The 12,145-nt window shown below is 48.3% G+C and overlaps 1 protein-coding gene across 1 annotated transcript in view; it reads left to right on the top strand.

Annotated features, from left to right (window-relative positions):
• The window catches only part of SLC6A5 (solute carrier family 6 member 5), a 56,323-nt gene that overhangs the window by 8,515 nt on the left and 35,663 nt on the right, over nt 1–12,145 (top strand). Inside the window, exons 6-7 of the mRNA XM_043452613.1 lie at nt 7,266–7,407; nt 9,794–9,926. Of these exons, the coding sequence (XP_043308548.1) occupies nt 7,266–7,407; nt 9,794–9,926 (275 nt within the window). The remainder of the gene's footprint in view (nt 1–7,265; nt 7,408–9,793; nt 9,927–12,145) is intronic.

Genomic DNA, 12,145 nt, shown 5'->3' with positions numbered 1-12,145 from the left:
AACATAACGAAGTGCCTAGAAGAGGGAAGGCTGTCTGGGGAGGCGGGGCGTGTTCCTGGGGAACACTGGTTCAGACCTGAAATACTTTGGGGCTTGGGGGAACTGTCACCTTGCTAGGTCAAGGGCAAAAGGGTGGCAGTGAGGAGGGGCGGGGCAGAGTGGCTGGCAAGGCTTCTGGTGTGTGAGGCGTTTTGCCCCTGGTGGTACGTGCGTTTGCGTCAGGTAACTTCTCTCTGGGTCTCAGTTTTCCTCATCTGAAAAATAGAAATGCTAACAACATTCTTCATCTGCTTAGCACACGGGATTGATGTAAGGAGAAAAGTGGAGGATGTGGTCCTAGTTGGGAGGCCACAAATGGAAGGTGCTGGAATCAGATGCCTTTGACGGTGCCGATCGTTCTCGTGAACACCAGTCAGCACGCAGCTTCTTCTTTCCCCAACGTGTCTATTATTCCCTTTAAGCAGTCAGAATCCTGCATGTTTTAGAGTCTGTCCGCCAGCCCAGCTCGTTTGCCTGGACAGCCTGCACGCTGCCGAACAAGGAAGTTACTTACACGCTTTGAGTGTGTAAGAGAGAAAGATGACCCATCCCTCACACCTCCCCCCCTCCCCCCGCAAGAGATGCACATTCCTTAAGGCGGGAACTCACACTGCAGTACTTTTACACACCCGTGCGTGGGCGCACACAACACATCCCGCCTCCGCCTGGCGGCCCTTTGGATGAGATTGCCGGAGAGCTGACACTGGAGACACTTGCTCATCAAATTCAAACCCAAGGCACCTAACGTGCTCAGAATGAGGATCTGAGGGATTCCCTGGAGTGGAGACATTCATGGACATGAATCTGAACAAACTCGGAAAAAGAGTGAAGTACAGGGAAGCCTGGCATGATGCAGTCCATGGGTCCCAAAGAGATCGACACTACTTAGCAACTGAACAACAGCTGGTGTGGGGCTCAGCAGCGGAATGAGCAGGGGTAGGGCCCCTCTAGACCCTGGGCTTCAGTGCCTTCATCTTTACAGTCTCCGAATGGATGAACTCTAAAGTTAGGAGCAGTGGTTCTCAACCCAAGCTGTTACGCATGGGAATCCCCTGGGAACTAGCAAATAAGGACATCACTTAGAGTCGAGCCCAGACCAAGTAAACTGGACTCTCCGGGGATGAAGCCTAGTACTCTGTAAAACTGTATTTTTACAGTTCTCCAGGTGCACCCAGGAGTAGGAACCACCAGGCTGGTGCTTGCCCACAGCCCTTGGTCTGCCCTTAACCACGTTTGGAATGCAGTGCCCACCTTCTTGCCCTGTGCTCCCTACCAGCTCAGACCCACCTTTGCAAAGCCGCTGAGAGAACCCCACTCAGTAAGCTAGCTGTTTGCAGATTCACCACTGACAATCAGCTGCTGGAATGGATTCCTGAAACTGGTTGCTACTTTGGCAAAGTGCATTGTCCAGGATGTGGGGTCTGGAGTGGAGAAAAGCCTCAAGTTATCCCAGTGTCCGGACTATCCATCCAGGATTGTGTCTGGGACAGAAGTCACTTTCTGAGGGCGCGCCCACTCAGGGAGGGCTGTTGCCTTGATCCAGCCTCCAGGGAAGCTTCCCTGGGCACTTCCACCAGGGCCTTCTTGGGTCATGGTGATCGGTGTCCTGCATCTGTCCCTTGGGAGGGACAGTAGTTCAGAAACCCTGTTCCCTCTGCTAACAATATCCACTAGTATTTATGCAGCACAGTAAGCCCTAACAGTAATAGCAAGCATCACTCACTACACATCAACCACCATGTTCAACTCTTTAAAAACTCATATTACCAATGTTAGGATGGACAACAAGCCAATATATGGGTTTAATTGTTATTTCCAGTTTATAGGTAAAAAATCTAGAGCTCAAGTTCATAAACCTAGCTCTGTGGTAGACCTAGGATTTGATCACAAGTTTGCCTGCCTCCCAAGGCCATGGTCTTAACCATTCCTTAGCCTACACAGCAGCTTCATAAATGATGTCTCTGCTATTCCTAATAAGAGCCCTATGAGTCCCAAGAGGCAGATGACATGGTCACTATTTTGCAGGTTACAAAGTGGACTCTAAGCCTCAGAGGGTGGAAGTATCCAGTCACTCATCTCTAGGTAGAGCCAGCACCAGAATTTGGGTCTCAATGACCCCTATTCTCTGCTCATCCAGGGCTCCTGAAGGCTTTATTCTGTCAGCCTTGGCAGAGTGACATCTGTCCAGGTGTTTGTAGCTGAGATTCTATGGGGTTTAAAAGAAAGCTCATTTGAACAGTAATTTTGACTTAGTCATACCACTTCTGGGGATCTACGGTTAAGGAAAAATCAAAGACACAGGTAAGGACTATTCAAGATTGTTCATTGTAGTCACATTTATAGCCTAGGAAAACACGGGGAATGCTTAGATATGTAACAAAAATTCAATAATCCCATGGTTCAAATTACAGTGCATTTTTAAAGACTAAAGAATACTTCATTGTCTTTAAAAATGAATATTCATAAAACATAGGGATATCATCAGCACATCATGTTAAATGTAAAAGCAGCATACAGATTTATAGTATAATTTTGTTTTTACTAACAATAATGTGCTCGCTAGAAATCATATAGGAAAGTGACACACAGCATATTACCTGGTAGATTTGGAGCCATTCTTTTTTTCCCTTTTCCCTAGATTTTCTATCAGGGACATGTATTTATTTTATGGTTGGAGAATGTATATGTATATGTATATACATTTGTATATAGTGTGTGTGTATTTTTACAGCAACCTGAATACAATGACTGGGCCCGGCATGTGGGTGCCGGCCTTGCTGGTTTTGTGGAACTTTTTTTTCTGGCTCATAATATCCCAGGGAACATGAAAGGAAGAGTAAAGATATTATGACAGCAAAGCACCTTACCTTATGTGTCAAACCATAAAAACGATGCAAGCTCTGAGCAGAGAGAGAAATGGACATTTTGCATTCTATTCCCTGGAAGCATGTGGATAGGCTCGGCGGATCTTATCTCATTCTTAGCCGGTAGTTTAAAATTTTTTGTTTGTTTAAAGTGGAGGTCTCAATTTCCCCTCTCTCAGTGGAACCCCTCCATCTGTTCTTTGCTGGGTTTTGTAAACTTGACTGTTTTACATGACCAGGGCCAGGCTATCCTTTTTATAAGTATTGACCCTTTTGGGTCCTAAAGTGACTTAGAAAAGGGGATGACTTGCAGAGACATAGTCAGCTTTGTAGCCTCATTTCTCTGCTGGACAAGATGGGAGTTCAAGGACTTCTGTGCTGATCCATTGGCTAAGACTCCATGCTCCTAATGCAGGGGGCACAGGTTCGATCCCTGATCAGGGATCTAAAATGCTGCATGCTGCATGGTGTCACCAAAAAAATAAAATAAAGGGAGTTCAGACAATGATGTCCCAGGCTGCCTCCCAAATGGTCATTCTGATAGAGGCTTGTTTTTGTTGTTCCGTCACTAAGTCGTATCTGTCTCTTTGCAACCCCATGGGCGGCAGCATGCCAGGCTTTGCTGTCCTTGTTGAGGAAGTGGAAAAACTCCCTCCCCTAGTGCAGTGTTCCACAAATGACCTTCCAAGCTCATCCACCCCCTTATAACCCCATAACCATCCTATCCTGTGATAGCGGGCAGCTGGTCCCAGGAGAGCAGGATAGATTCCCTGGCCATTATGACCTTCACTTACAGCAGGAAGGGTTTTATCCCATGGCCTCTGAGCTCTGCTAGGGACACACTGTCTGGGACCCCCCTCATCACTCAGATGCCAGGACGTACCTGCCCTGGCTCAGTCCACTGGTAGAGCTCGCCACACATTTCTAAGGTGTAGATTGTGAGAGAGGCTGCTTTCCTTAAGGACATTCAACCCTCTGGGTAGTTGTAATGTTGAAGGGCTAATCCATGTCCTGCTGAGACCAGAGACTGCTTTCTGAAATTAGGAGCTAGCTGGGTTACCTAAAATGGGAATTGCACAAACACCATTTCTATTTCTGGAATGGCTTAATTTGCATTAGAACTTTAATTCAACGATTCCTTTTCTACCTAGTCTTTCGTGTGCTCTCATTTATTCATGATTGCCCAAGTAAAGAGAATCCTTCCCACCGCTTCCAGTTCAGCGCGATCCTTATCGCGGTTCTTTGTTCAGGGTTGCTGGGCCGCAGAGCCGGCTGACGCCAGGGCCCCGGCGTTCCTTTGCTGGCGGACCTGAAGGCGCAGGGCGCTGGGAAGCGCGCTCCTGCCGCCCAGTGGTGGGAAGGGATATTGCAGGAGGCCGCAGTGCCGCAGGGACGCTGTGACCTTGCGCTGCGGCGCTGAGTGGTAATCCAGACACGCCCAGAGACTCGCGCTAGGGAAGCTGCCCACGTGTTTCTCTGTGGCAGGTTTGGAAGCAAGCGATTTGAAGTTTGCCCGTGTGTTAGCGATCTCTTCCATCATAGACGGCTGGAATTTTTGGCAGGAGGGCTAGAAATAACTTCTGTGCTTCTTCAGGGAAAAGGGACATGGGTGGTGCTTTAATTGCCTTCAATCTGGTCCCCGCTAGGGGAAACAAATGCTTCCTTGGTAAATAGTTGATAGTTTTGAGCTCAGAATCCCCCTGAAACTGTTATTTGATTAAAGAAGATAATATTGAGTAAGAAGGTTTTTTGAGAACACTCTAAGTGGTGCTTCTCAAACCGCAGAGGTATTGCAGGAGGCATTTTGCAATGTTCACAGACATTTTTGGTCACAAGTGGGGTAGGGGGAAGATAAATGTTCCTGACATCTAGTGGGCAGAGGCCAGCGAGGTTGCTAATATAATACCCTGCGATGCTCAGGACAGCCTCCTCACCACAGAGAATTTTCTGATCCCAAGTGTCAGTAGCACTGCTGTTTAGAAAACCTGTGGTCTAAAGAAACAATCAGAGGTAAGGGGTGCTTATTATCACAGCTTTTAATTTTATCCGGCCTTCTCAGATATTCTGGTGAGGTTGTGTGGGAGGCATTAGATACTTTATGGCTGGCAAGTGGAATTGAGAGATGATCTTGAGGGTCAGAGATGCTCACCCCATGAAAAGATGTAACAGTGACATTTGCATTATGGCTAAATTTTACCGAGTTCAGCTGTGTGCTAGGTGTTGCGTGAGATGGTTTCATTCATGATCTATCTCCCTTAATTTGGTTCTTAGAACAGCCTTCAAACTAGACACTTAAGGATCAGAAAAACGAAGGCTTGAACAGATAAAGGAACTTGTCCAAGCTCTCAGAGCTAGTGGAATTCCTGAACCCGCAGGTTTACCCGCTTTGCTGTTCCATGGAGGACATACATTCGGAACCCATGCACCAGGTCTAGGCTGCATGTTTTTTGTTTGTTTGGTCCATGGTGTTTAAAGATAATTTGGCCTTATTTCCAATATTTTAAAATGGAGAGACTTCATGTAAATATGCAGGTCTTCTGCATCTTTGATCAGAACACCTGGGAAAGCGTGGCAGGGTTGGCTGGTGCAATCATCTCTCGACATCCATGGGATTGGTTCCAGAGCCCTTCCGATACGAAAGTCTGCAGGTGTTCCAGTGCAGTGTGTAAAATGGTGTAGACAATGAAAAGAGTATCCAGCCAACCTCCACCGAAATTTCAGTCTGCAGTTGGTTGAATCCGAGGATATTAAATCTGCAGATACAGAGGGAAGATCATACTCTCTGTTTCAGATCAGTTCAGTTCAGTCGCTCAGTCATGTCCGACTTTTTACGACCCTATGGACTGCAGCACGCCAGGCTTCCCTGTCCATCACCAACTCCCGGAGTTTACTCAGACTCATGTCCATTGAGTCGGTGATGCCGTCCAACCATCTCATCCTCTGTCGTCCTCTCTGTTTACCGTAACTTTTTACCCTCCACTTTATATCTTTCTCAGTTGTGTCACCAGCCTGACTCTTGAAGGTGTTTGAGTTTATGTTCCCTGCTCTCTGCTTCCCAGTAGAGCGGTTCAGAGCATGGCCTCCAAAGAGAGAGTGACTGTTTGCCTCCTGATTCTGCTGTGTGACCTTGGCAAGCAACTGCACTTCTCTGTGCCCAGTTTCTTTATTTGCAGGTGTGAGTTAAATTAGTTAAGACATGTAGGACATTTAAAATAGTACATGGTAAGTGCCGTGTAAGTGTTAGTTATTGTTGTTAGTGTTACTTTCACGTCTTTATACATTAAATATCCTTTGGCATTAATCCTGGTGGACTGTTTATCTAAACTGTCAATCGAGGGATCATAGAGACATTGTAACATGATCAGAAAGACTTCAGTTTCTTCCTGTTTAAAATGAGGATAATAATAGGCACCTCCGAGGTTTTCGGAGGCTTTTATGAGATAATAATTGGCAAAGCTTCCAGCAAGGTGCCAGACACATTGACTCATCTGGTTAGTTCCCCGGCCCCACCCCAGTCTAGGTCAGGCATTCTCAGCCTCTGCACTGTTGACATGTGGGGCTGGATCATTCTCTGTCGTGGGGTTTGTCCTGTACACTGCCGGATGTTTAGCAGGATCCCTGGCCTCTGCCCACTAGACTCCAGGAGCCCCCTGTTCCCTGAACAGGACAGCTGTGTCCTCAGACATTGCCAAGTGCCCCCTGGTGGACAAATTCGTCCCCAGCTGGGAAGCCCTGTTGCAGGCTCCTGAGCTCACGTCGTTGTGCAGAAAGCACACGACCCGCATACTTAGGGGACCTCTGTGTGTCGGCCGTCTTGCCAAACAGTGGGTTCAAGGTGAGCTTGTTAGTGAGTCTTCTCCGGCAGTAGCCCTTCAGCTTTGCTGATGCCTGATTAAAATTCATTTCCCCAAGCCGTTTATTCTTTGTGGAATCATAACGATCTGGGTTTGAATCCTGCTTCTCTTTCTTGTTAGCTGTATGATTTTGATAGAATCACCTGATAACCTTACTTTGAGCCTTTTTCCTCATCTTAAAGATGGAGGCAGTGGTACCCACAGCCTAGGCTGCTGTGAGCCTCAGGGTAGATAACGCATGTAAAGTGCATGTAGAGAGCGCTCCAGAAAGCAGCGCTGTTGTTACCAGGAGCAGGCACAGTTGAAGCGGATACCAGGGGCTCCGGGTTGAGTAACACACAATTTTGGGGTTCATCTGCATCCAGCTTTGCTCAGTTAATACCTTCCCAAAAGTGACTGTCCAATATTTAGGAAATATTTTAGCTTTTGTCTTTAAGTTGCTGGAAAGACAAGTGTCTAATTTCTGAACAGATTTCACTGTGTTTTCATTCCGTCCTCTCCTGAACAGATTCCTGTCTGATCAATGACCATCCCAAAATACAGATCAAGAACTCGACTTTCTGCATGACTGCCTATCCCAACTTGACAATGGTTAACTTCACCATCCAGGCCAATAAGACGTTCGTCAGTGGGAGTGAAGAGTATTTCAAGTAAGATTTTTTAAAAACATTTGCAGAGAAACCCAGAAAATTAGTGAATATCCAACCTGTGGACTTGGGGGCTGGGCTGCCTCTCTCTGCGCCCTCTCTGCCCACTGGGCCAGTGCACCAGGGCTTCCATTTTACAAGAGACGCTGGAAATCAAATATGAATTCTTATGTCTCTCTCTCATTTTAAACATTAGCAAACCAATTAAAGTGAAACACTAATGTCAAATAAGATGCATAGGTCAGTGGGCCCCTCGTTTGCGGCCTCTACTTAGATAATGAGAAGTGGTCACTACATCCCTGCTGGTTTTCCCGAGTACCATGAATTCCTATTCCAAGTTTCCTCTCCTGTATGGAGTCCTGTATGGACTCCGAATACATGAATATTCCCTGTAGAACAGAAGGGACAGTTAGGCTGAATGAGGGGAAAAAACCCTCTCTAAAGATAACCTTGACCAGTGAGGGTGGGCCTCGATTCACCCTGAGCATTGAGAAAGGAGCCTGACCCGTGGTTGGCTGAAATCTGATCACATAATCCACATGGTCAGGTGTATTGTCGATCTCCTCCAGGGGGTCTTCCCGACCCAGGAGTCAAACCCACGTCGTTTATGTCTCCTGCATTGGCAGGCAGGTTCTTTACCACTAGTGCCGCCTGGACAGTGGTTATGGTAGAGTGATTTGTAAATCTGCCTTTGGTGGCTTTGCGAATTCTCTGGGACCATCTTAGTTTCCCAGAGGGACTGTTATCAAGAGCTTCTCCAGGCCCATCCGACATCCCTTATTAAACCATGGAGTGGTTGAGAAGGCCAAGGGGCTGGGGAATCATTGATTAGACTGCCTACCCACTGCGTGGTGGGGACGTGGGGGCTGGGGGACCTTTTCAGGGCTTGGGAAATATGGCCCCTGAGGTTTGGGAGCCGAGGCTGGTCCCACACTTGGTGACTTCTTCTCTACCCTTGAGCCCAGGGGGCCCCAGCTAGACCAGGAGGGGTGCTGGCCCCTCGGCTTCCCTGAGCAGGTCAGATCAGTCGGCTGTCATATCTGCAGCCCTCTAGAGCAGCAGTTCCCCACCTTTTTGAAGCCGGAGACCAGTTTTATGGAAGAGTTTTTGCACAGGCTTTCAGGATGATTCAAGAGTTTAACATTTGTTGTGCACCTCATTTTTATTCTCATTACCTGAGCTCCACCTCAGATCATCGGACGTTAGATTCTGGAGGCTGGGAACGCCGGCTGCAGAGTCTGGATGCTGGCTGGCCCTTGGTTCAGGTCACAGAAAGACCCCCCTACACACACAGGCTCCGGGACTTGATTGGTACAGAGTCGAGGGGATGGTCTTGTCTGTCGTGATGACTCATGGTCCCTGATGCAGCCTCCTGTTCCCAGGAGTGAGGGTGCCCATGTGCCCTCTGGCCAGGGATGCGGGGGTCTCCAGACAGGCGGGGACTGCTTCAGGTGCCAGCAGACACTCCAGATGAGTGCTAGCTCCCTTCCATTTGCCGCTGGTCATCTGTCTTTGAATATGTTCCTTGAGTAAGGCCCACCTAGCCCTGCGTTTCCATTTCAGCCAACCTCAGACCTGGGGCAGGCCTGTCACAGCCTGAAATGAAATGCACAGCAGCATTTTTTATTCTTTCTGTACTGATTTTTTAAAGTTATAAAAAATCTATTGGGATGCATTCTCATAAAAGAGTAGAACAATACAAAAACACACACAAAATCATCCTTAGCAGTTCAGAGTTTCTGTTAGCGGTGTTTTTTTTTTTTTTTTTAGTGGTGTGTTCTTATATACAAACATCAACCTCTGTAATGCCTTTCAGGGGAGGGTGGTTGCACCAGGACCGCCCCACCCCTGCCACCCCGAGGCTTTTGGATTTGTTACACTGCTCTGGGGCAGCTGCCAATGATGGTAGAGCTGATGTAGTCTTGTTCAGAGCCTGCCCGGGGCCATAATTAATTTTTTTCAAGTTGAAGTACAGTTGTATTACCACCTCATGTTAATTTCAGGTGTACAACACAGTGATTCAGTTACAGACACACACACACACACATTCTTTTTCAGATTCTTTTCCCTTATAGGTTATTATAAAATACTGAGTTCCCTGTGCTATACAGTAAGTCATTTAGGGCCGTAATTAATTAAAAGCAGAGTGAATTCAGTTGGTTCCACCTCAGACAGCTGTGGGCGGGAGCCCCAGTCAGCAAACCCCTCCCAACCTGATCTGATCCGGCCCCTGGTGGGGAGGGTGGGGGATGCTGGGCTTTTGTTCCAGGCTCCCTGGCTCTGCAGGAAGAGAAAGCCTGCAGACCGCCACCTCACCCACCTCCTCCTTCTCTTCCCTGCCCCGCTCCCTCCCCACCCCGCCCATCACTTCTCTCCTTTGAACTCACAGGTACTTTGTGCTGAAGATTTCTGCAGGGATTGAGTATCCTGGTGAGATCAGGTGGCCACTAGCCTTCTGCCTCTTCCTGGCTTGGGTGATTGTGTATGCCTCCTTGGCGAAGGGAATCAAGACTTCAGGAAAAGTAAGAGAAAAAAAAGGAAAAGTAAGAGGAAGCTCCGGGACATCCAGGGCCGGTTGTGTGGTCTTCCTAGCACCTGGGAAGAGAGTCAGGGTCGCGGGTATCGTCCTCCTTCTGGCCCTGAGTAGCTGTGGGGCCTTGGGCAAGTGCCTTCACTCCTATCTGTAAAACGGGATAATAGCGCCTTTCTGCCCCAGAGGTTTTAAGGGCTAAATGAGACAGATGTTCTCAGGGCTCCTAGGGGACGGATGGGTTTCCTTCCTTTCCTGTCAGGCCTTCCATTCAGTAGATGGGAATCCCCGATACGCTTCAGTCACTCCCCCGAAGCTCTAGAATCACTGCTCTGGCTTTTTGCATCTTGGTCTGGCTGCCAGCTCAATCACTGCTCCTCCCAAGGAGCTGGAGTAAGATCAAAATTGTAAAGTGGATTCCTTCTCCCACTGCTGACCCCTCTGCCTTTCATGCCCTTTCTCCTGTCCGGAGCCTAACACTCTCCCACCCCACGTGCCCCCAGCAGTGAAGGGTGATGGTCCTGCCAGCGGGGTATCTTTTTGTGGAGCACATGCTTGGCCCCTCTTGCTAGGTAGTCACTTGGCTGGCCCTTTGGAGGTGGTGAAGCCCCTGCCCCAAGCTCGGTTCCAGGACACAACACGCAGGGCGTGTGGGCGACCCCAGGACACACTGGACCTCGTGGTAGGGTCCCAGCGTTTCCCCTCGTCTTCCTGCTGCTTTAGAAAAAGAAAAAAACATTAAATGGTTAACCAATCGCTTTGACGACAACCAATGATATTTAATTATCTTAAGAGTCATTTGCATGTTTCAGAGTGAAACCCGAACTGTCTCAAAGGCCTAAGGGATAGAGTGTGATGGTGGACTCTTGAGTCCACAGGTTGTGGAGTTTGACGTGGTCCAGTTGTCTGGGTCAGGGCTTAGCCTGGTCACAACGAGAAGCAACCAGTTTGGAAGGATCAGGCCTCACAGGGCCGAGGGTCTGTGCCAGCTTTCACCTGCTGGGCATGCTTCCCATCCCCCACCAGGCACCCACATGATACCCATTAACAACACAGAGCGGTCTGTCTTCTCACCAGACACGTGGACAAGATCGTCAGGGCCTCTGGTGCCCTCCATGTAATCTGGTTCCACGTGGGCCCGAATGGTGGCTTCTGGCAGCTTGGTCAGGATCACCCGAGCCAGGTGATGCCCTTAAATGACATCAGGTGGGGCGAGAGCTGGCCTGAGTTCTAGTCCCCCAGACCTTCCCAAGGTGTAGGGACATCTCCACTTGGGCCATGAAACCTGTCTGGGCTTCACATTTGCCCTTGGTTTGATTTATCTCTTTGCCAGTAAGTGGACAGCAGATTTTCTTTATCTAAGCTATTTCAGGAGCTAATGGTTCTCTCATTTCCAAAGCGAAGGCAGTTGGACTGGGTGATGTCTAGGACTCACTGGCTCTAATATGATTCTGTCAGAACACTTGCTGGCTGAGATGCGGGCACTTTTCCTCTCTGACCTCAGTTTCCCCCTATGTAAAAATGAGAGCTGGGATCACGTGACCCCTGAGGCTGAGTCTGAATGAGTATTATGAGACTGGGGCGATTGTTTTTCTAGGGCAACAAGAAAATGGGGAAGATGTTAACATGACATTGACAGGAATGTCCCGTGAGTCCCGAGGGTTCCGGGTCTCCTCACCTTCTGCGACTTGGAACTGAGCTTCGAGTAGGAATAAAGGGCCAGACAGGAGCTTGCTTAGCAAGAGTGACCACACCTTTGCTCAGCCAAAATCGAACTGGCAGGACCATCACTTATAGCTGGAAATGGAGAGAGGACAGCTTCAACCATAATCAAAGAGGCCAGACGGGTCTCTAGCAGGATAGGCTAGAAGGTCTGACTGGTGGGAGAAGAGGTGATGGTGAGGAGGATAACAGCAGCCTTCTTGCTGACATGAGGAAGGATGGCCTGCTGGCTGTGGATTCAGACCAACCTGAGCTCAAATGCCATCTTTATCACTTTCTAGTTGTGTAACTGTGGATGAGCTATTTGACCGTTGGAACCTCAGTTTTCTCATCTATAAAATGGGGATAACGGTACATACTTCATGAGCTGTTCTAAGGTTAGGTGAGAGAATACATACCTGGCATATAGTCAGTTCTTAATTAATATTAGCTCTTTTCATTTTTGTGGTATTGATTGATTGGGTACTGTGCCATACCGACATCTTGAAA

Source organism: Cervus canadensis, chromosome 29, assembly GCF_019320065.1.
Source record: "Cervus canadensis isolate Bull #8, Minnesota chromosome 29, ASM1932006v1, whole genome shotgun sequence".
In the NCBI taxonomy this organism is placed as follows: domain Eukaryota; kingdom Metazoa; phylum Chordata; class Mammalia; order Artiodactyla; family Cervidae; genus Cervus; species Cervus canadensis.
Note: the sequence above shows the minus strand (reverse complement) of the source record. Positions and strands in the feature narration are given on the sequence as shown.